Source organism: Primulina tabacum, chromosome 18, assembly GCF_025594145.1.
Source record: "Primulina tabacum isolate GXHZ01 chromosome 18, ASM2559414v2, whole genome shotgun sequence".
Taxonomy (NCBI): Eukaryota; Viridiplantae; Streptophyta; class Magnoliopsida; order Lamiales; family Gesneriaceae; genus Primulina; species Primulina tabacum.
The window spans coordinates 20,403,387-20,429,407 of NC_134567.1; the positions used below are offsets into that span (position 1 = coordinate 20,403,387).

At 37.1% G+C, this 26,021-nt stretch overlaps 1 protein-coding gene across 1 annotated transcript; it reads right to left on the reverse strand.

Annotated features, from left to right (window-relative positions):
• Positions 1–4,434: 4,434 nt before the first annotated feature.
• On the reverse strand, positions 4,435–26,021 carry LOC142532351 (uncharacterized). The gene is made up of 3 exons (XM_075638666.1): positions 24,800–26,021; positions 24,383–24,670; positions 4,435–4,487 (listed from the first exon to the last, which is right to left on the reverse strand). Exons 1-3 carry the CDS (start codon positions 26,019–26,021, stop codon positions 4,435–4,437), a joined length of 1,563 nt encoding a protein of 520 aa, XP_075494781.1.

Below are 26,021 nucleotides of genomic sequence, written 5' to 3' on the forward strand. Positions count from 1 at the left end.
TAGGATATCCATACCCGAAGGTAAGCGGTGAATCCCCGACTACAATGCATCGACTCCTATATGTTTCGACAAAACACCCAACCTAGCCACCTGATGACCCCATGAGAGTCGATAAACAAGTCAAAGTGCAATGCTAGCACATAGAGTCTCAATGTTGTCCAGGGTCATAAGGACTAATGGTGTACAACCATAAACTAGGACGTTTCCACTCGATAAGTGAGAACCACTTGGAAAGTCCTATATGGAGGGTTGTTCAGTGAACTCTACCAGGAGCACCTATCTGCATGGTCGGACATCACAATGTCCCCTACCAAAACATGGTACTCACATCGCAGATACTAGTCTCAAACTCGAGCGGCCTATATCCTTCTTAGCGGCGCCTGAATCGACTAGGAACTGTTTAGAATATACAGTATTCGAAATATGAGTTTCATGATACTCATCATATGAGCATCTCATATTCTTTCTACTATTTGTATATTCAAGGACTTTATCTATGCAACTAGCATGGGTATACAGATAAAGATGTGCCAAAACAATAATTTCAAATATTATTAAAATAAAGATTGTTTATACATAGAGTTTCATTGTGAACGCTCGGCCAACACTTGGCTCGACGGGCACCTACTCTAACATTGAATTCTTTCATTGGATTCTGTGTCTTGACTTTTCGACTACCCTTCTGAAACGTTTGTCTTTAATGCTCTGATGCAACGTTCATTATTGTCCTTTGACTAGACAATTGCTTTGTACCTTTGTGTATATCTGGAATCCACTGAATGAGTTTGTCTTGATCTACAACTGAAGGATTTTAACTGATGCTCCAAACTAGTCAGCTGAACTGATCTCCAGTTGGGCTAGCGAAATAAGTTGACTCGTCAGTTAAACAGATTTCACTTTTGTTCAGTTGAACTGGTCAGCTGGGCTCTTAATCAGTTGAACACTCCTTCGACTGGCCAGGCTTCTGAGGTTCTCCTGCTGAACCACCTATCAGCTGGACAATCAGCTGAACTGCTCATATGACATATCAGTTTGTCTGATTCGGTTTGTGCAATCAGTTGGGTCTTCAGTTTGCGATTCAGACACCTCGTAACTGATCCTAACTTCTGCACACTAAGGTAAAACATTAGTAATACAAAATAGCAAATTTTGTTAACGTCAAAATTAATATTGCGAACTTAAAAAGTTTTAACATCATGTGTTGTGACAGACGCTTTTCGGTGATTCGTTTCGGGTCCGGTAAGGGTCTGGTTGAAATAGAAGTTGTAGGGAAGAGGATAGGGTAGAAGATGAATTCCTTGAGGTTTGTTTCTCGCACAAGTAGCGCCCCAGCGCTAAGTTGGGAGCGCCGCATCGCCTAAGCTTCGAATCTGTTAGCACCGCAGCGCTTGGTTGTGGGCGCCGCAGCGCCTGTTCTTCGCATTGTTAGTGCCTCAGCTCTGGTTGGTAGCGTCTAGACGCTTGACCAAGTGCTGCAGCGCTACATTGCAGGTGCCTAGGCGCTTGTCCGGGAGTTTAAGGAACTTTAGGTTTAGGTGCTATTGCTTCGTTTGGGTGTTAATACGTCGTATGTCCAAGCTTGGGGAGGGTTAGATTAGATGATATGTAGTTTGAATGGGAATCGTTGAACTATGGTTTAAACAAGGATCGTGTCTTCCATTGCTTGGGAAATGTTTATACTCCTTATCAAGATTGTTACGGGTTTCGATGTCATAGTTTAGTACGATAGTGAAACATGGTCAAGTCCCAAGTGGTCTAGAAAGTCATAAGCTATTTAATAACCTCGGAAGTGAGTATGCTGGGTACGGTTAAATTATAGGATTTAAGTTGCATGGATAATGTGTTAGTATTTGCAGCAGTAGCCAAAGCAAGATCCAATGAAACCCTCAACGCTATGTAAGTATGTTCTACGTGCAAAGAGAATTATTTTTTTTATGTTTTTGAGGTATGCGAATTGTCTTGTGACCAATTATGAACGGGTTTGGAAGCCGGAGAACGTGCTCGGGGACCTCTCTACCCGTTAAAGCATGACCGGGTTATGATCAAGATTAGAAAGCGGTAAAGTATGATCAGGGACCAATCCATCTGGTAAAGCATGACCGGGGATCTTATGTATGTGGGAGTGGACGTTCGGTCGAAAGGCTGTGATGATCTCTGCCAGCATAGTACTGTGGTTTAGTTTGATCAGACGCGTTATGTTATGGGTCACTTCCTTTGAAACATATCTCTACGCAAAATAATGATATTTATGCATGTTTAAGAATGTATGATGTAAGCACGTTATTGAAAATTTTTATGCATTGAGGGCCGTCCATGTTTATGTAAGTATGTTTAAAGTTTAAGTATGTATGCGCTACTTTAAAATGCATGTGGTTTTATTTTGTTTTATTTGTTATTCTCGGTTTATATATGTTGAGTCTTTAGACTCACTAGACTTTATTGATGCAAGTGAGGACAAGTATGAGGAGACGAGAGGTGGGGATCAGTGAGTTGGCTCGGATTGTGCGGAGGCCTAACCCGAGGACCGCTTTAGTTTCAAGAGTTTTATAATTGATAAAATTGTTTACTCTGATTTTTAATGAAATTACTTTATGTTGCTTTAAACAAATACTCGTTGCAAGTTCGTTTACATTTCAAATAGTTGTTCAAGCAATTTATTTATATGGCATTTTGAAGGAAATTACTTATTTAAGGAAAAAAATTTATTTTCCACAAATTTTAAGTATGTTTAAAAGTACGGTACGTTACATGGTCAATTGATATTTATATTATTTTGGATGAACCGAAAAAAATAATTGCAAGCGACTGGATATGTAGCTGATAAAAGCAATTTTTTGAGGGATGTTGAGGAGTACCGTCTCAGGGATCCTCTCGAGATTGTCTACTTACTCAAAGTTATTATTTTACAATATACACCTATTTGACATAAAAGCATTGTTTTTTATATATCAAAAAATCTTATTTTTCATTGTAAAAGTATTATTTTTAGGGTCAAAAGGTATTACATAGTGATGTATGCTCATTTGAAATGAAAAATATAATTTTTAGATCAAAGCTATTAAAAAATATTACTTGTCATGTCAAAAATATCACTTTATAATTTATGTTGACATAAAAATATTATTTCCTCATGTAAAAATTATTTTTTATTACGTCAAAAATATTAATTTGTAATTTATACTTAATTGATTAAAAAATATTTTTTTAATGTCAAAAGTTTCACTTCGTAGTATATGTTTAATCGAAATGAAAATTAGTATTTTATAATATGTGCTTATTTGACATAAAAAAAACACAAGTATTATGTTTTGTGCGGAAAATATTATTTTGTAACAAATGTTTATAACATGAAAAATATTAGTTTGTAGGTTAAGTATTATTTTCGTTGAAAAAATATTACTTGATGTTTATTTCACATTAAAAAAAAATTCCGTTCCAATACTTAAAACATGCTTATTTGTTATTTCAAAAATATTATTTATTATCTGAAAAATGTTATATTTATGTGAAAAGTATTATTTGTCAATAGTATTATTTTTTAAGTAAAAAGTATTACTTCCTAATGTATAAATTATCTAGATGAAAAGTATTATTTTTTAGTAAAAAAATTAGTTTTCTTTATTTTAAGTCAAATTATAGATAAGGTGATAGGAACACCAGAAATTTAAGATTAAGCGCATACATTTTCAAGTCCTAAAATCTCAACGAGGAATAGTTCACAACAAATCTACTAAATCCTACTGTAATAAAAACGAGCTCATTATCAGTTGGCGGGTCATATTTTGAAACAAAATATTCAGTACTTTTTGTTCAATACTTGTATATTTCATTTAGAAAACACCTCACAATCTCTTGCTTTGAAATCATCTGGGAATCCTAGCCATTAATCATGATACTAAAATAAGGACCACACTCCCTAATGTGGATAGAACCAACCACTCGAGACTTTGATGCATCACAGAAACAAAGCACAAAACCAATTGTCAAGCAAAAACCTATCCGTCGGAATAATCAAAACTAATTCTGATAAAAATGATTTCACGAGAGCATAGGATGCAAAGTATTAAAATGAACACAAACTAGGCGGATTTAACGATAAAACGAACAATGTATTACAATTAGAAAATCTCACCTTCAAATGATGATAAGCCTGATCTGAACCCATTTGCAACGCCTCCTCAAATCTGCGTGATCCAACATGAAGAATCATAATATCCTGACAATATCTTTATTGTTATTGTTGATCAGTTGAAAACAAAACAAAACAAAACAAAACTGGCTGAAATCCTTGTAGTGAGCGTCAATAACATTAACAATTAACCATCAATGTGTTCTTAGACTTGAATGTTTTGCCCTTTCGGATTTCTATAACAATTTCAGTTATTCTCAACAAACTACTGCTGTTGTGTCCAACAGATAATCGAGCATCAACTATTAGCTGCTATCCTTAACTTCCATAATGACAACAAGAGGAAGATCAAAAGCCTCTGGATTGAGAAAATGAAAAAAAGTAACAGCCAACTAGGCAAGCAGTGGAATTAATAGATAAGGTTAGGGTGAAAAACTCTGGCTATATTTTTCCAGACAAATAACATGAATATTAAGTACAAAAACTTAAACTTAAGATGTTTCATCGTCAATCACTTCACCCTATGAAACCATGGTTAAATGAAAGCTAAGTACAAAAACTTAAACTTAAGCTGTTTAATCGCCAATCACTTAACCCTATGAAATCATGGTTGCTGCTTTCATTTAACAGTGGTGCAAGAAAACAGCAGGTGAATAATGTTGGATCTCAGTTTTCTCGTGCCCAAATGCAGCCGAAGTTTTAAAATTTTTATATTATTTTGACATTCAAAATATATTTATTTTGGGCACTCGTATGGTTTATTAAATCAAACATTCATAAGGTGTTGAAATTTTATAACTTCAGTGAACGGTTCACACGGCTCCAACTATTCCGGGGTTAGCGGAGATAGCTCTTGATGAATTCCCTACGAACTTTCTTCGAAACTCCTTTATTCAATCTTCGAATCAGGTCCACGAATGGATTACTTGTTTCTCTTCTAAATTGCACTAAAAATTTAGAAGATATTTTTCGTTGGAGATTAAAGTTTGAGAGACGGCTCAAAATTTCCCAAAGATAAGTGGCCGGAATTTGGAGAGGAGGATGAGAGTGATTTTTCGAAAATCACTATGATGGAGGCTACGGTTATGGCTTGATTATTTACCTTTTATAATTAAGTCATGACCTAATTCACATAATTAACATTAATGGGGTTGATTATATAATTGGGCTAGTCCAACTAGTTTAATTAATTAATCAAGATCCATTAAGAACTTTAATTATTTAATATGTTGGACTTGTACTCCTACAAGCCCATTAAACATACTTCCCACTAATTTTAATTTAATATTTAATAAACTCAACTTTTGAGCTTAATAAATTAAATCGATTATAAATTCAACATTTGAATTTATTATTTAAATTATAAATTCAACTCCTTGAACTTTATCACCTCCAAAATTTAATATTTAGTAAACCCAACTTTTGAATTTAATAAATTAAATTCTCAGATTTTATAAATTCAACTCCTTGAATTTATTCTCCAAAATTTTATAAATTCATAAATTCAACTTCTTGAATTTACTATCTCATAAATTCAACTCCTTGAATTTATTTTCTCAAAATTTAATTATCATAAATTCAACTACTTGAATTTACTATATCATAATATAAATTCAACTCCTTGAATTTATTCTATCAACAGGAACAAACGATCCAGTGCTTGTGTGAACCTCAATGGTTCAGGGATACAGCTAGTTGTAGGTTCACAACTCCTTGTGATTCAGGACATAATCATTTATTCGGGCTTACCCTTACTTGCCATATTCTATGTATCAATAATTGATCATCAAAATGTCAGAAATCATATTTCTGATTAAACCCATCGAATCATGGTAAGAGCGTCTAGTAGCATCGCCCCATGATTCCTTAGATATCACTGATAGTGCCTGCAAGAACCAGTCGATTATGACTAAGCGTACAGTACTGTCCCTTCATCTCATATATTCCGATCGAATCTGCAACCATTGGTTCATCGAGGGTTGCATAATAATTCGATAACTATGTGATACATATAAATAGTGGCATCGTATGTACTATTGAATAACTCCTTCTCTAACGTACATCTCATACTCTGGCTAGAGATTCCACGCACTATTATTTTATGAGATCACATAGGATATCCACACCCATAGGTGAGCGGTGAATCCACGACTACAATGCACTGGCTCCTATATGTGTCGCAACTGTACCCAATCTCGCCACCTGATGACTCTCCTGGAGCTGGTAAACGAGTCAAAGCACGCCTTAGCATATAGAGCCTCAGTGTTGTCCTGGGTCGTAAGGACTAATGGTGTACAATCATAACCACATACTTATCCTCTCGATGAATGATAACCACTTGGAAAGTCCGAGGGATGGTTGTTCGGTATAATCATCATATGACTACCCATCTGCATGTTTGAACATCTCTATGCCCTTACCAAGAAACGCAGTACACAACATCACAGATGCTAGTCTCGAGCTCAAGCGGCCTTTATCCTTATTTTAGGCGGCTGAATCGACTAGGAACAAATTTAGAATATGCAGTGTTTACAAATGAGTTTCAACATCGAATTACGATTCATTTGTATTAAAGCATAATCAAGGACTTTATCTATGCTGATTGGATGGGTATACAGATAAAGTAAAACAAAACCATTAAAAAGTAAATTATATTAAAATAAAGATTGTTTATTACACTTGAGTCAATAAATTCACCGGCCAACAGTTGACTTACAGGGCATCTACTCTAACAATCTCCCACTTGCCCTAGAGCCAACTACCCATAAACTTTAATCCCATTGCTTTCGCGATGCTTTTCAAACAGTGGTCCTGGCAAGGGCTTTGTAAGTGGATCAACAACATAATCTGCAGAGTGGACTCTTTCGTCTGATATGTCTCATCTTCCCACTATCTCATGTATGATGTGGAACTTCCTCATTACGTGTTTGGATTGCTGATGAGACCTTGGTTTTTTTGCTTGCGCAACGGCACCAGTGTTGTCCCAGTACAACGGGACTGGATCAACTCCATTGAGAATAACGCCCAACTCTTGGACAAAATTCCTCATCCAAACTGCCTCTTTTGCTGCAGCAGATGCAACAATGTATTTAACTTCAGTGGTGGAATCCGCAACGATGTCTTGCTTGGAACTTTTCCAAGAGACAGTCGCACCATTTAGCATGAATACAAAACCAGATGTCGATTTCGAATCATCTACGTCATATTGGAAGCTAGAATCAGTATAACATTTCAATTTCAATTCTCCACCCCCATAGACCATGAACAAGTTCTTAGTCCTTTTCAAGTACTTAAGAATATCTTTCACGGCCTTCCAATACATTGTACCAGGGTTCGCCTGATATCTGCTTTTAACATTTAGAGCGTAAGCAACATCAGGACGTGTCTATATCATACCATACATGATACTACCAATGGCTGACACATATGGAATACGTGTCATCATCTCTATCTCTTCATCAGGTTTGGGACACAAAGCTTTAGATAGAGTAACACAATGAAACATTGGTAAATATCCTCTCTTGGACTCTTTCATAGATAATCGCTTCAAAATGGTATCGATATAAGTGGCTTGGGTGAACCACATCATCCTCTTTGATCTATCTCTATAGATTTGTATTCCCAATACATAGAATGTTTAACCCATGTCTATCATAGAGAATTTACATGATCACCATACTTCAGTTGATTGCACTAATCCTACATCATTCCCAATGAGTAGGATGTCATCAACATAAAATACTAGGAATGTCACTGCACTCCCACTAACTTTCTTGTACACACATGGTTCCTCAGGATTCTTAGTAAAACCAAACTCTTTGATAGTGCTATCAAATCTGAGGTTCCAACTTCTTGACGCCTGCTTGAGACCATATATTGATCTCTGAAATTTGCATACCTTATGCTCACTTCCTACTGATGTGTATCCCTCAGGTTGAGACATATAAATTTCTTTTTGATGTCTTCATTGAGGAATGCAGTCTTTACATCCATTTGTCATATCTCATAGTCATACCATGCTGCTATGGCTAATAGTATTCTAATGGACTTAAACATAGCAACTGGTGAAAAAGTTTTCTCAAAGTCAACTCCTTGCCTTTGAGTATAACCTCTTGCAACCAGTCTTACTTTGAAGGTCACTACCTTCCCATACGCCCCAAGCTTTTTTTTGTAGATCCATTTGCATCCTATGGGAACGATTCCCTCAGGTGGATCTACTAATGTCCAGACTTGGTTTGAATACATAGAGTTCATTTCAGACTGCATGGCTTCAAGCCATGGTTGAATCAGTATCAGATATTGCTTCTTTGAAATTCATTGGATCACATCCAACACAATGCTCATCACGGCCTTGTTCATGAAGAAGCGTATATCTTGCAGCTGGTCTAATAACCCTATCAGACCTTCTAGGAGCTTGTACTTCAACTACTGGTTGTTGGGGATTAGATTCAACTTCTACAGTGGAGAGAGTATCTTGAATTTCTTCAAGTTCTATCATCTTGCATTTCCTATCTAATAGAAATTCCTTTTCAAAAAAAGTGGCATTTCTTGAAACAAACAATTTTGCTTCATTGGGATGATAGAAATAATATCCAACAGAATTCTTTGGATATCCTACAAAGTAGCACAAAGTGGATCTACTATCCAATTTGCCTCCCACTGGCTGCTTCACGTAAGCAGAACATACCCATATTCTCATGTAAGAATATTTGGGAGTTTTTCCCATCCATATCTCATATGGTGTTTTATCCACTGCTTTAGTATAGACATTATTCAACAACATTGCCGCATTTTCAAGCGCAAAGCCCCAAAATGATGCAGGCCATTAAGTGAATCCCATCATGGATCGAACCATATCCATCAAGGTTCTATTACGACGTTCAGAAAAACCATTCAATTGTGGTGTTGCTGTTAGAGTAGGTGCCCGTCGAGCCAAGTGTTGGCCGAGTGTTCACAATGAAGCTCTATGTATAAACAATCTTTATTTTAATAATATTTGAAATTATTGTTTTGGCACATCTTTATCTGTATACCCATGCTAGTTGCATAGATAAAGTCCTTGAATATACAAATAGTAGAAAGAATATGAGATGCTCATATGATGAGTATCATGAAACTCATATTTCGAATACTGTATATTCTAAACAGTTCCTAGTCGATTCAGCCGCCGCTAAGAAGGATATAGGCCACTCGAGTTTGAGACTAGTATCTGCGATGTGAGTACCATGTTTCATTAGTAAGGGACATTGTGATGTCCGAGCATGCAGATAGGTGTTCCTGGTAGAGTGCACTGAACAACCCTCCATAAAGAACTTTCCAAGTGGTTCTCACTTATCGAGTGGAAACGTCCTAGTTTAGGGTTGTACACCATTAGTCCTTATGACCCGAGACAACATTGAGACTCTATATGCTAGCATTGCACTTTGACTTGTTTACCGATTCTCATGGGGTCATCAGGTGGCAAGGTTGGGTGTTTTGTCGAAACATATAGGAGTCGATGAATTGTAGTCGGGAATCACCGCTTTTCTTCGGGTATGGATATCCTATGCGATCACATGTATATGTAGTATGAAATCTCTGATCAGAGTATGGTGGTAATTAAGAAAGAGGTTTCTTAGATTACACCATCGATGCAACTACGACATGACACATAGTATCGATTCATTGACAACTCTCGATATACCAATGGTTATCGAATCGGTCGGGATATATGAGTTGAAGGGACCGTACTGTACGCTAACCATAATTGAATGGTTCTTGCAGGCACTATCATTTGATACCTAGGGAATCATGTAAACGATGCTGGTAGGCGTTTAACATGATTGGTTGGGTACTATCAGACTTGAGTTCTGACGTTCTTATTATCAAGGAGTTGATAATTAAGAATGGAGCAATTGGGGTATGCTCGTATAAGGACATGTTTAGTCCGAATCACATGGAGATGTGAACTCACGGCTAGTTGTATCAATGAACCATTGAGGGTCACACAAGTGCTAACTTTTTAGATCATGTTCAGAAGTAAAATAGTTCAATGTGTTGAACGGCTTATAAAGGAGTTTATAAGCGTAAATAAAATAGAAGTATGACTTCTAAAAGGAGAATGTAAATTTTAATTTGAGGAAGTGTTCCTAAATTAAAAGTTGGCCAAACAAATAATGTATTTGAAAATTGTGATTTTCATAAACATTATTATGGACTAAATTAAATTAATTCAAGTGTTGAATTAATTAAACACTAGTGGGCCTAGGAGAGTCCAAATAATTAAATTACAAGTGTTGAATTAATTAAATAACATTGGGCCTTGTAGAGCCCAATTAGAAAAAATTATTAAACTAGTGGGCTTGAGTAAAATCAAGTAAAATTTAAATTGACTCAAATGTGTTTGAGACATTTAAATAAAAGTCCATGTGCCTTGTAATTGTTACAAGCCCAAGTCAAAAGGCATTCAAGGGAGGTGAAGAGTTGGGGGACAACTTTTTCCATGTCCAAGGCATGTCATACTTTTGGGACAACACAACAACTTTTTCAAGGACCAAGAAAACTCTCCTCCTTCTCTCCTCAACACACCATGGCCGAAATTTTGAGTTACTCTTCTCCTCCATTTTTGCTGCTTCACTTGTTGATGAACGCACACACTTCTCAATGAAAAACGCTCTAATTTTTCTAGTACAAAATTAGAGTGGATCTACCTTGTCAGTGGTGGACCTAATTTGAAGAAAGGTGAAACTTGAAGATTGTCTTGCCATCAAGAGCTAAGGTGTTTACACCTTAGTTGGAGCCATAACATCAATCTTTGAGATTGATAGGTAAAAATCTCTAACACCCTATGTGTGACATTTCGTGTTTTTCGTATTTGCTACACACTATAGTTGAGGTGTTCGGTTTTCTTGTTGAAAAATAAATTTTGAAACTTCCGTTGCGCTCTTGAACACCTTAATCGATCCCCTTTCAAGTGGTATCAGAGCTAAGGATACTATTTTGTGTAGCTTATACAAGAAATTATATTGAGGTCGATTTCTAACCGCATGAGATAAGTTTTTGCAACAAAAATCAAGGCCGTCTTTGGAGAAATTTCGGGCAGCAAGTTGCTGCCCATTTCGGGCAGCTCGGGCTGCCCTGAGGGGCTGCCCATTTTGGGCAGCAAGGGCAGCCTGAGGGGCTGCCCGAACGCCCCATGTTTTTTAAATAAAAATTTTTTTTGTTGTTGGCCGGAATCCGGCGACGACGATGAAGACTAGGGTTTCCAAAAGTATTTTGGATTATCAAAGTGTCATGGGCCTTGATGTTATTGGGCCATTAGATGGCTAACATATTTGTGAAATTTAAATGGGCTAAAATGTTTTTGGTGAAAAATGATTTTTTGGACCCTTAAGTTTAAATTTACAAAAATTGCAAATATTTTCTAATGAAATAAATAATTTAAGTTGGACTTTAATTATTTATATTAAATCGTGATTTACAAGAAATTTGGTTATAAATAAATTAATTAGAAAGTAGACAAAGGAGTTTGTATAATTTGTTAATTTAGTTTATAATCGTGGCGGTTAGTGATTGGATCAAGATATATAATATTGGATCAATTAATTATTGTGATAATTAATTGATGGTGTATGATATGTGATATTATGCATGAAGGATGATCAAAAGCCCAAGCCCAAGTTGCTAGGTGTATGCTAAGATATTTTGTGTTGAATGATTGTAATAATTATCAAATTTCAAGTGAGCTTGGTTTATGGCCCGTTCCCAACCCATGAGATGTATCCCTATTTGCCATGGATATTTATTTGTAAATATTAGAATAGTGGAAGATCAAGATTGGAAGATGATGGCCTTGATGATTATGAAGATCGAAGACATGTAAATATTGGAAGCTTATGTAATAGTTGCATTTGTATCCCTTGCATTTCCCTATGATTGGACCTAGGCCCATGCTTAGCTCACACGGGCCATTAGTATTGGGGCGATTGATCATCCTTGTTTTGTTTACTGTTTATAATATATGCATGATATGTTATAAATAATGAGTATGTGCGTTTTTATTATGATAATAACAAAGTTGCATGAATCCGGCAAACATACGATCAAACATGGCGAGCTTTTAAATAAAATTAATGATGAGACATTTCAAAATTAAAAAACCCTCATTTTGAATAAGATTCAAAATTAATATCAAGCCCGAAAAGGGGAATTATAAATTTGTTTATAATTTCCATGTCTTCCATATACAATGGGTGCATGATGAACGCTACCCGTGGTCGGGGCTCGGCTCATATTATTGGGGGGGCCCTGGGTGCCGGAAAGGCTGTGACATCCATTGACATGGTGATGTGAACTACGTGGAGCTCCCATGATTTCGGCTCATATTATTGAGGGAACTCATGGCGACCGTCAATTAAGGTTCAACATCGATGGGTAAAGCTTGACACGTAAAGATGAACGACGTCATATTATTGGGTTCCTAATCAAACGTGAGACAAAAGTTTACGTAGAGGGTTGCATGGAGATGCAATTGGAAACTACCTTTTAGGAATTGTGATTGGCTGATATTATTCGGGATCATAATTCGCTAATTGGACCTTGCGTACCTACTGACGAAAGGAGTTTCCCGTTTTCACTAGAGGATAGTGAAAGATGTCAAAACAGTGGGAGTAAAAATTTATGAAGTAAAAGTCCATACTTCATATCTTACTAAATATTTTAAAATAGTCATTAACATTTATCTGTTTTACTTTTCAATACTTTTTGACAATGTCTTCTATTCGCAATCTGCTATCTGTAATACACGATAAACACGTATTAACCGGACCTAATTACCTCAATTGGCTAAGAAATCTAAAAATCGTCTTGAATTCGGAAAGGATAGCGTATACACTTACTAAGTCGCCCCCTGTTGAGGCTCCGACTGATTGCACTCCGGAGGAATTGCAGACTTACAAGGAATGGTGTGACCATGACTTGAAACCCAAGTGTTATATGCAGGCTTCTATGAAAGATGTGAAGTTGGTTCTTTATGTGGGCTCTTCATCTGGTACAAAGACTGATCCACCTGGGAAAGGAAAGAAGCGTTCTTTCCAACGTCCCAAGAAGAACGTGCCCTTGAAAAGGCAAGCTTCGAATCCCGTTGTGGCAGCCACACCAGTAAAGGCTGACAAGACTGCTGATATTTGTCATCACTGCAAAATGCCTGGACATTGGAGGCGTAACTGTAGAGAATATCTTGCCCAAAAGAGTTCTGGAAATGGTATGTTCTATATTGAAGTAAACATTTCAATCAACTCTACTTCTTGGGTATTGGATACCGGCTGTGGTTCTCATCTCTGTAATGATTTACAGATTATGGGAAGAAGTAGGAGACTTAGACAAGGTGAGACCTTCTTGAGGTTGGGCAATGGAGCAAGAGTTGCTGCCAAGGCCGTGTGAAATGTTTACTTATTGTTGAACAATGATTTTAAGTTGATTTTAAGAGATGTTTTGTTTGTACCTGATTTGGTGAAAAAACATTGTTTCCATTTCTATGCTTGATAAAAATGGATATTCTTGTTTATTTAGCAAAGGTATTTGCAACATTTACAAGAATGAATGTTTAATTGGTACTGGAGAACTTGAAAACGATCTCTACACCTTAAAATATAAAGATATTCCACTAAACAATGTCCAAGCAATAACAACAACAAACAAGCGAAAACTAGATACTCTAAATTCGGCACAATTATGGCATGCTCGATTAGGACATATTTTCCTAAGAATGATGAACAAGCTAGTGGGAGTGGGCATGTTTGATATATCTGATATTAATGCTCTCACGACTTGTGAATCCTGTCTAAAAGGAAAGATGACCAAAATTCCCTTTAAGGGCCATGTGGAGCGAGCCAAAGGGTTATTGGATTTGATCCATACCGATGTGTGCGGTCCGCTTAGCATCACCACTAAGCATGGACATGCCTACTTTATCACCTTCACCGATGACTTTTCGAGGTATGGGTATGTGTATTTGATGAAATACAAGTCTGAAACCTTTGAAAGGTTCAAAGAATTCAGAAGTGAAGTAGAGAAACAGTTGAGACGAAGCATCAAGACATTTGATCGGATCGAGGTGGTGAGTACTTGAGTGCCGAGTTCCAAGAGTATCTTAGGGAGAATGGGATTCTCTCGAAGTGTATTCCGCCCGCTACACCATAGTTGAATGGTGTTTCGGAGCGTCGTAACCGGACTTTGATGGACATAGTTCGGTCTATGATGGGGTTCACGGAGTTGCCGCCATCTTTTTGGGGATATGCGCTTGAGACAGCGGCACTGTTGTTGAACAATGTCCATTCAAAGGCAGTTGACAGGACACCATATGAGATATGGATGGGTAAGCCTCCCAAGTATTCTTATCTTAGAATATGGGGGTGCCCTGCTTATGTGAAGCAGGTAGTGGGAGATAAATTGGATAGTCGATCCATTTTATGTTACTTTGTGGGATATCCGAAGAATTCGGTTGAATATTATTTCTATCATCCCCAAGAAACAAAGGTGTTTGTTTCTAGGAATGCAACCTTTTTGGAAAAGTAATTTCTATTGGATAGAAAAGGGGAGATGATAGAACCCGAAGAGGTTTGAAAGTCACCCACAATTATAGAATCCACACCCGAAGAGCCAAGAGAGAAGATACAAGCTCCTAGAAGATCCGAGAGAGTCTCGAGACCACCTATGAGGTATGTTCTGCTTCTTGAAGAGGGCCATGATGAGCCTAACCATGGATGTGATCCAAGGACCTTCAAGAAAGCGTTATCTGATGCCGATTCATCCAAGTAGCTTGAAGCAATGGAATTTGAGATGAATTCCATGCATTCGAACCAAGTGTGGAATCTCGTGGATCCACCTGAGGGAATTGTTCCCATAGGGTGTAAATGGATTTACAAGAGGAAACTTGGGGCTGATGGGAAGGTATTGACCTTCAAGGCGCGATTGGTAGCAAAAGGATATACTCAAAGACAAGGAGTTGACTTTGAGAAAACTTTTTCTCCAGTTGCAATGTTCAAGTCGATAAGGATATTGCTAGCCATAGCTGCATGATATGACTATGAGATATGGCAGATGGATGTCAAGACAGCCTTTCTTAATGGAGATATTAAGGAAGAGATTTGCATGTCTTAACCTGAAGGGTTTACATCTGTCGGAACTGAGCATATGGTATGCAAACTTCAAAGATCTATTTATGATCTAAAGCAGGCATCTAGGAGTTGGAACCTTAGATTCAATAGTACAATCAAAGAGTTTGGTTTTACTAAGAATCCTGAGGAACCCTGTGTGTATAAGAAGGTCAGTGGGAGTGCTGTGACATTCCTGGTGCTTTATGTTGATGACATTCTACTCATTGGGAATGATGTAGGAATGTTGCAATCAACTAAAATATGGCTAGAGAGTAAGTTATCGATGCAAGACTTGGGTGAAGCATCTTTTGTATTGGGAATACAGATCTATAGAGATAGATCGAGAAGATTGCTTGGTCTCACCCAGTCCACATACATTGATACCATTGTGAAGCGTCATGGTTTGTCCCTACCAATGTGTCATGGTTTGTCCCTATCCAAGTCTATGTCTCCCAAGAATGATGCAGAGATAGCGGCGATGACACGCATTCCGTATGCATCTGCAATTGGTAGCATCATGTATGGGATGATATCTACACGTCCTGACGTGGCTTTCGCACTAAGTGTAGTGAGTAGATATCAATCGAACCCCGGTCTTCCACATTGGAAAGTTGTGAAAGACATCCTCAAGTATTTGAGAAGGACCAATGAATTGTTCTTGGTCTATGGGGTAGGGAACTGAAATTAGAAGGCTATACCGACTTTAGCTTCCAAAGCGATGTTGATGACTCGAAGTCAACCTCTGGGTTCGTATTCATGCTCAATGGTGCTGCTGTCTCTTGGAAGAGTTCCAAGCAAGATAGTACTGCGAATTCAACCACTGAGGCCGAATACATTGCTGCATCAGATGCGGCAAAGAAGGCTGTTTGGATAAGGAATTTCGTCCAAGAGTTGGACGTCATTCCTAATGGAGTTGCTCCTGTCCCGGTGTTGTGTGACAACACGGGAGCTATAGCTCAAGCAAAGGAGCCAAGGTCTCATCAGAAGTCCAAACATGTATTGAGAAAGTACCACATCCTCCGAGAGATTGTGGAAAGAGGAATGTCTCGATTGACAAAGTCGGCTCCGCAGATAATGTTGTTGATCCACTAACTAAGCCTTTACCTGGACCATTATTCGAGAAGCATCGCGAATCAATGGGTTTGAAGCATATGGGTAGTTGGCTCTAGTGCAAGTGGGAGATTGTTAGAATAGGTCCCCGTTGAGCCAAGTGTTGGCCGAGTGTTCACAATGAAACTCTATGTATAAACAATCTTTATTTTAATAATATTTGAAATTATTGTTTTGGCACATCTTTATCTGTATACCCATGCTAGTTGCATAGATAAAGTCCTTGAATATACAAATAGTAGAAAGAATATGAGATGCTCATATGATGAGTATCATTAAACTCATATTTGGAATACTGTATATTCTAAACAGTTCCTAGTCGATTCAGCCGCCGCTAAGAAGGATATAGGCCGCTCGAGTTTGAGACTAGTATCTGCGATGTGAGTACCATGTTTCATTGGTAGGGGACATTGTGATGTCCGAGCATGCAGATAGGTGCTCCTGGTAGAGTGCACTGAATAAACCCTCCATAAAGAACTTTCCAAGTGGTTCTCACTTATCGAGTGGAAACGTCCTAGTTTAGGGTTGTACACCATTAGTCCTTATGACCCGGGACAACATTGAGACTCTATATGCTAGCATTGCACTTTGACTTGTTTACCGATTCTCATGGGGTCATCAGGTGGCAAGGTTGGGTGTTTTGTCGAAACATATAGGAGTCGATGCATTGTAGTCGGGGATTCACCGCTTACCTTCGGATATGGATATCCTATGTGATCACATGTATATGTAGTATGAAATTTCTGATCAGAGTATGGTGGTAATTAAGAAAGGGGTTTCTTAGATTACACCATCGATGCAACTACGACATGACACATAGTATCGATTCATTGACAACTCTCGATATACCAATGGTTGTCGAATCGGTCGGGATATATGAGTTGAAGGGACCATACTGTACGCTAACCATAATTGAATGGTTCTTGCAGGCACTATCATTTGATACCTAGGGAATCATGTAAACGATGGCTGGTAGGCGTTTAACATGATTGGTTGGGTACTATCAGACTTGAGTTCTGACGTTCTTATTATCAAGGAGTTGATAATTAAGAATGGAGCAATTGGGGTATGCTCGTATAAGGACATGTTTAGTCCGAATCACATGGAGATGTGAACTCACGGCTAGTTGTATCAATGAACCATTGAGGGTCACACAAGTGCTAACTTTTTAGATCATGTTCAGAAGTAAAATAGTTCAATGTGTTGAACGGCTTATAAAGGAGTTTATAAGCGTAAATAAAATAGAAGTATGACTTCTAAAAGGAGAATGTAAATTTTAATTTGAGGAAGTGTTCCTAAATTAAAAGTTGGCCAAACAAATAACGTATTTGAAAATTGTGATTTTCATAAACATTATTATGGACTAAATTAAATTAATTCAAGTGTTGAATTGATTAAACACTAGTGGGCCTAGGAGAGTCCAAATAATTAAATTAATTCAAGTGTTGAATTAATTAAATAACATTCGACCTTGTAGAGTCCAATTATAAATAATTATTAAACTAGTGGGCTTGAGTAAAATCAAGTAAAGTTTAAATGGACTCAAACGTGTTTGAGACATTTAAATAAAAGTCCATGGGCCTTGTAATTTTTACAAGCCCAAGTCAAAAGGCATTCAAGGGAGGTGAAGAGTAGGGAGACAACTTTTTCCATGTCCAAGGCATGGCATGCTTTTGGGACAACACAACAACTTTTTCAAAGACCAAGAAAACTCTTCTCCTTCTCTCCTCAACACACCATGGCCGAAATTTTGAGTGACTCTTCTCCTCTATTTTGCTACTTCACTTGTTGATGAAAGCACACACTTCTCAAAGAAAAAAGCTCTAATTTTTCTAGTGCAAAATTAGAGTGGATCTACCTTGTTAGTGGTGGACCTAATTTATAGAAAGGAGTCCAAAAGAAAGGTGAAGCTTGAAGATTGTCTTGCCATCAAGAGCTAAGGTGTTTACACCTTAGTTGGAGCCATAACATCAATCTTTGAGATTGATAGGTAAAAATCTCTAACACCCTATGTATGACATTTCGTGTTTTTCGTATTTGCTACACACTATAGTTGAGGTGTTCGGTTTTCTTGTTGAAAAACAAATTTTGAAACTTCCGTTGCGCTCTTGAACACCTTAATCGATCCCCTTTGAGTTGCTGGTGGAGTCCACTATGAGAGAATCTCATTCTCTTTTAGATAACCCAAAAATTCAGCACTCAAGTATTCTTCATCTCGATCAGATGAAGTGCCTTAATACTTCTTTCTAGCTATTTTCCTACTTCAGATCTGAATTATTTGAACCTTTCAAATGCTTCAGATTTGTGTTTCATAAACATACCCATACCTCGAATGGTCATCAGTAAAGATAATGAAGTAGGATTGCCCATATTTTAAGCTAACACTTAGCGGGCCACAAATGTCTGTGTGGATCAAATCCAATAGACCATGCGCATGTTCCACGTTTCCATTTAATGGAGTCTTTGTCATTTTTTCTTTTAGACAGGATTTACAAGTAGGTAGAGAATTTATGTCTGACAAGTCAAACATGTCTTCTCCCACTAGTTTGTGCATCATTCTTTGGGAAATGTGACATAGTCTAGCGTGTCATATTTGTGCAGGATTTGGATCATCTAATTTTCTTTTGTTTGTTGTTGAAATCATGTTCACTTGAAAATTCACTTATCATTTCCAGAACATTTCTGGCACATATAATTTCTTATGTCCGGACTTCTTGTAGTGAAATAAATATGTTCAAACTTATCGGGCTATGTAGGCCTTTTAAGTGTCCTTCAGATTTTGCCTCTTATTGGGTTTGTTTTTCTTGTGAGTGGCAGAACATTTCTTTTCCTTACATTGTTGGCCAATTTTCGTCAGACGAGAGACTCATTAGAAAAAAAAATTCCCTGTTTTATGGTGATATCATAAGTTATAAGCGTATTTACTAGCTCTTCAAGGCTATCATCTATCTTATTCAAATTGAAGTTCACCATAACCCCGTCAAATGAGGAAGAGAAAGACAACAAATTGATGTCATCAATTAACTCGTTAGGAATCACATATTCCAGGCCCACCACATTCTCAATAAGCCCAATCATATGTACACCACGCTCATGGTCCAGAGCCCCATCTTGCATGCATGTAGTCTTGAGCGTTTAAAAATGGTGTGCATCACTGTACGAGTTTCATGTACCATACAACTCTTGCATATGTATTCGAATGCCAGCAGCATTCAACATTTACTCAAACTTTCCCTACAGTTTATTTGACATAGAAGCGAGCATGTTACACTTTAGATTGTATACTATGGTCCTATCATCTTGCATGGTTTGTAAGTTCAGCAGGACTGAAATTAGTGTGTATGTCATTTTCTCCGAATTTAGAACAATTTTTTTCCTAACCAGTCTTGAAAATTATATTCGATTAGCTTGTTAATAACAAAAATGGATTACGTGACGAAATCGAAAATATACTGATATGGAAACAGAATAATGGGTGCTGATTATTTTAAACTAATTTTAAGATATAAAATATGGATTATTATTTTATAAATTTCCTCCCACTATTTTGATATTTTCACCACCCTCTGATGAAAAAAGGGAAATCGTATTTCCATAGTGGGCACGTAGAGTCCAATTAGCCAATTATAATCCCGAATAATATCAGCCAATTATAATCTCTACAAGGTAGAATCCAATTGCATCCCTATACAACCTCCGCATGTTTTGCCTCACGTTTAATAAAGACCCAATAATATGACACCGTTTGTTTTCGCGTGTCAAATCGACCCATCAATATCGAATTGTAGTAGACGGTCGCAATGAGTTCCCCCAATAATATGAGCGAAGTCATGGGAGTTCCACTCAATTCACATCATATGTCCGGTGGAAGTCACAGCTTTCCGGCGTCCAGGCATCCCCAATAATATGAGCCAGACATTGTCCGCGATTAGCGATCAACAAGCAACCACGGTTGATGGAAGGCAAGGAAAAATTAAACTCTTTTAATTTTTACTTTTACGGTTTGATATGAATTTTGAATCATATTCAAAATGAGGGATTTTAATTTTAAAATTGTCTCATCATTTTAATTTTTAAAATCGGGTGCCAAGAGTTTGTATGTTTGCCGGATCCATGCAACTAAATTATCTAATAATATATATACATGCATACTACTATATATCGCATATATATCTATGTAAACGATCCAAACCAAACCAAACAGTATCAGGCTTGAGTTTGGTTTGTTTAAGATTGTTTGAGGCTCGAGCTCGAGCTCGATTCGAGTTTTTATTATCAGGGCTCGAGCTTGGTTTGTCTTGAAATTACCAAGCTCGGGAAAATCTCGAGCTCGTTTCATTAAAAGCTCGTTTAGCATGTTAATCAAGTCAGGCTCGAGCTTGATTCATTAATAGCTCGTTTAGCATGTTTAACAAGCCTGGCTTGAGCTCGGCTCGTTTTCGAGCTCGTAAAGCATAAAATTTAGCTCGAGTTTGAGCTTGATTCGAGCTTGTCAAAAATTAAATATATCTATAAACTAATTTTAAATCAGACATAAAAATGTAAATTCATTCATAAATAACCAAAAGGACATAAATAAGAGCTAAAAAACATAAACCAAAATATATTGAACATGTCAAAATAATATATCTAGAATATGTATCATACATTGATATCACCATATAAATAACAATGAAATAATTACACCCCTTTAATACTTCAACTAAGTCTAGTGAGAAAGTAGGGAGGACGTCAAAGAATCCATTAAAATCAGGAATTACAAAATCATCTCCAATAACAACTAGTCAAGTATCATGCAAAGTTCATAATAACATTAGTACTAATATTTTTATTTGTCAACTCAACAAATGAGTCAAACACTATTAGATCCAAGCTTCGAATAGCTCGCAAACGGTTTGGTTCATTTACATCCCTATATATCATAATATGACATTCAACAATAAATAAGGATCATCGATCGCCAACACTATCAGATCCATGTGAACCAAACATGGATCCAGGTCCAAAACTTAGGTGAATGCAGGGATGCTAATGCAACTATTACAAGATATTCCAATATTTTACATGTCTTTATCTTGTGCATCGGGCCCACCATCTTCTAGTCTAGATCTCTCACTATTTTTAATAATTACATTTAAATATTCATGGCACATAAGGGATACATCCCATGGGGTGGGAACGGGCCATAAACCAGGCCCACTTTAATAATATTAAATATTAACAAAATAAATAAAACAGTAAAATATCCTAACATACACCTAAAACATTGCTCAAGACACTCGATCATACTTCATGCATTTAATATCAAATATTAACATCAATTAATTAAACAAATTTAATTAACTGACATATCATATGTCTAATAATTTTATCACTAACCACCACAATTATTAAAGAATTGAATAAATTAAATAAACACCTTTATTTAATTTTCAATTAAATCAATAATAATTGATTTCTTGTAAAACTCATTTTACCATAAATAATTAAAATCATATTTTAATTATTTATTTTACAAGGAAATTATTAATTTTCCAAAAAATAATTTTCCAAAAGAAAAATTGAACCAATTTTCAAAAATATCAATTTTACCCAAAAATTTGAAAAATCAGAAAATTACCCCCTAGGCCCAAACAATTCAAGCACATCATACAGCACGGTTCCCGGGACACTCCCGGGCAACCGCCCGTGTGCGCACGTGAGCGCACAGCCGTGTGCGCGCTACCCGCCGGCCGCACGCGCAGCATGCAGACGTTCCGCACGCCGCGCGCAGTGCTTTGCTCCGGCCACGCGGACTCTGCGCGCAGGCCGTGCGCGGCAGGCTGTCCGGAACAGTTCCGGGCAAAAACAATTTTTTTTGTTTTCTGGAAAAATAATTTTAATGGTGCTACAATTTTCTGAAAAATTTTCTTGTGTGATTTGAAAAGAAATTATTCAATATCACAACCATACGATTTAGAAAAACCTTGGCTCTAAAACCACTGTTGGATCTCGGTTTTCTCGTGCCCAAATGCAGCAGAAGTTTTAAAATTTTTATATTATTTTGACATTCAAAATATATTTATTTTGGGCACTCGTATGGTTTATTAAATCAAACATTCATAGAGTGTTGAAATTTTATAACTTCAGTGAACGATTCACACGGCTCCAACTATTCCGGGGTTAGCGGAGATAGCTCTTGATGAATTCCCTACGAACTTTCTTTGAAACTCCTTTATTCAATCTTCGAATCAGGTCCACGACTGGATTACTTGTTCCTCTTCTAAATTGCACTAGAAATTTAGAAGATATTTTTCGTTGGAGATTAAAGTTTGAGAGACGGCTCAAAATTTCCCAAAGATAAGTGGCCGGAATTTGGAGAGGAGGATGAGAGTGATTTTTTCGAAAATCACTATGATGGAGGCTACGGTTATGGCTTGATTATTACCTTTTATAATTAAGTCATGACCTAATTCACATAATTAACATTAATGGGGTTGATTATATAATTGGGCTAGTTCAACTAGTTTAATTAATTAATCAAGGTCCATTAAGAACTTTAATTATTTAGTATGTTGGACTTGTACTCCTACAAGCCCATTAAACATACTTTCCACTAATTTTAATTTCATATTTAATAAACTCAACTTTTGAGCTTAATAAATTAAAACGATTATAAATTCAACATTTGAATTTATTATTTAAATTATAAATTCAACTCCTTGAATTTTATCACCTCCAAAATTTAATATTTAATAAACCCAACTTTTGAGTTTAATAAATTAAATTCTCAGATTTTATAAATTCAACTCCTTGAATTTATTCTCCCAAATTTTATAAATCCATAAATTCAACTTCTTGAATTTACTATCTCATAAATTCAACTACTCGAATTTATTTTCTCAAAATTTAATTATCATAAATTCAACTCCTTGAATTTACTATACATAATATAAATTCAACTCCTTGAATTTATTCTATCAACAGGAACAAACGATCCAATGCTTATGTGACCCTCAATGGTTCAGGAATACAGCTAGTTGTGGGTTCACAACTCCTTGTGATTCAGGACATAATATTTTATTCGGGCTTACCCTTACTTGCCCCACTCTATGTATCAATAATTGATCATCAAATGTAAGAATTCATATTTCTGATTAAACCCATCGAATCATGGTAAGAGCGTCTAGTAGCATCGCCCCATGATTCCTTAGATATCATGATAGTGCCTGCAAAAACCAGTCGATTATGACTAGCGTACAGTACGGTCCCTTCATCTCATATATTCCGATCGAATCTGCAACCATTGGTTCATCGAGGGTTGCATAATAATTCGATAACTATGTGATATATATATAAATAGTGGCATCGTATGTACTATTGGAGAACTCCTTCTCTAACGTACATCTCATACTCTGACCTAAAAATGCAACTTGCTCCAGCCAAAATTCACACTTCTTGAATTTAGCATAAAACTGGTTGTCTCTCAACTGCTGTAACACGATCCTCAAATGCTCCCTATGTAGATCTCGAGTCTTTGAATAGATTAAAATATCATCAATGAAGACAATAACGAAACTGTCCAAATATGGCTTGAAAACTCGATTCATAAGATCCATAAATACAGAAGGAGCATTAGTTAATCCAAACGACATAACCTAAAACTCGTAGTGACCATACCTGGTTCGAAAAGTCGTCTTAGGTATGTCACACTCCTTTACTTTCAATTGATGGTACCCTGACCGCAAATCAATCTTAGAAAATAGAGTAGCACCTTGCAACTGATCAAAAAGATCATCAATCCTGGGCAGAGGATATTTGTTCTTGATCGTTACTTTGTTGATCTCTCTATAGTCAATACATAGTCTCAAGGACCCATCTTTCTTCTTCACGAATAATACTGGTGCCCCCCATGGAGATGAACTTGGTCTGATAAAGCCCTTATCTGATAACTCTTGCAATTGACTCTTCAACTCTTTCATTTCAGTTGGGGCCATTCGATAAGGGGCTTTAGAAATCGGTGCGGTACCTGGTACAATATCAATAACAAATTCCACCTCTCTATCCGATGGCAATCCCGGCACATCATCCGCAAAGACATCAAGATAATCCCTCACAATATCAATGTCACTCACATTCCCACTCCCTTCTCTAGTTATATCCACCACCGATGCTAGAAACCCATGACAACCCTTAACCAACATCCGTTGCATTTGCAAGCAAGAAATAAAAGAAAGGCCAAGCGAAGTACCTGACCTCGTGAAGACCCTGCTATCACCATGCTTTGAAGGAAAACGTACTGTCTTGGCTACACAATCTATCACAGCTCGATAAGTAGATAACCAATCCATTCCCAAAATAACATCAAACTCAATCATGGGAATGACAATCAAATCGGCATTCAACAATTCATCATCTACTTGATAAGGGCACGCTCGAATCACACTTGAAGAATGAATATAATCTCCCGAAGGAAGCACAATAGAAAAGTGGACAATTTCACCAATAGGAACAAGACCGAGAGAATTCATAAATTCCTCAGACATAAAAGAATGTGTGGCGCCAGTATCAATAAGAGTAGTAGCTACCTTGCCTGAAATAAAAATGGTACCTGAAATGATTGATGAATCAGGATTAACTCCTTCCTTGGTCAAAGAGAAAATACGCCCCTGAACTCGACCCTTGCCCAGTGATTGAGTGCAATTGATGGCAATGTGCCCAACTCCTCCACATCTATAACATTTGTTGCTTCCAACTAGGCACTCTCCTTTATGTGGTTTATGGCATTTAGGGCATAAAGGCTTATCTGATTCAGATGGCATCGCAGGAGCTTTACCGCGATATTCTTCCTTTCCTTTCCCCTTGTGTCCTCTTTTTCCTCCTTGAACTGAAACTTGACCCTTTTGGACAAATTGTTGCCTCATGAATTGTCTTTCTTTATCAATCTCTTTCTCATCATATTCGGCCATCAATGCTTTCTCAACAATCTCCTTGTAAGAATTAGCCTTCGACATTCGAACATCTCTTCGAATCTCCGCCCTCAACCCCCGCATAAAATGCTCGGCTCTATCTTTGTCGTTGCTAGCAATGAAAGGAACAAAAAGACAACCTTCTTCAAACTTCAAGATGTAATCATTCATGCTCATTGTCCCTTGCTTTAGCTCCAAGAATTCTTTCACCTTGCGGGCTTTAACAACGCTAGGAAAGTACTTGTCATAGAACAAATCTTTAAATTCATTCCATTTCAATGTTTGAACATTAATCGCTACCTTGGTTGCTTCCCACCAAATTCTTGCGGTCTTGGTTAAGAGAAACACAGCACAACTCACTCGATCTTTATCATCAAAGTTAAGGTAATCAAAGATCGCCTCGATCGCCTTCACCCACTCCATTGAAATCAAAGGGTCTGGACTCCCTACAAATTCGGTTGGATTCATCTTCTTGAATGTATCATAAGCTCCCTCAACAACTCGTTGATCACGACCATGGCCTCTACCTTGAACCGGTGTTTGCAATCGGAGAAGTTGCTGAATTTGTTCCCCATGCACTTTAGCTTGCTCATGAAGTAGCCTGCCAAACTCATCAACTACATTAGAGGAAGTACTGTCTCGGTCTTCTCCGGCTCTCCTTCTAGGAGGTACTTCAGGAGCTTTTCTCTTGGGTGGCAT

Coding starts and splice junctions, on each gene's coding strand:
- LOC142532351 (XM_075638666.1), bottom strand. CDS start 26,021: ATGCCACCCAAGAGAAAAGCTCCTGAAGTACCTCCTAGAAGGAGAGCC. Junction 24,671..24,799: donor AGATTATATTCATTCTTCAA/GTGTGATTCGAG, acceptor GAGCTGTGATAG/ATTGTGTAGCCAAGACAGTA. Junction 4,488..24,382: donor TGTTATTGATATTGTACCAG/GTACCGCACCGA, acceptor TTCTCAATCCAG/AGGCTTTTGATCTTCCTCTT.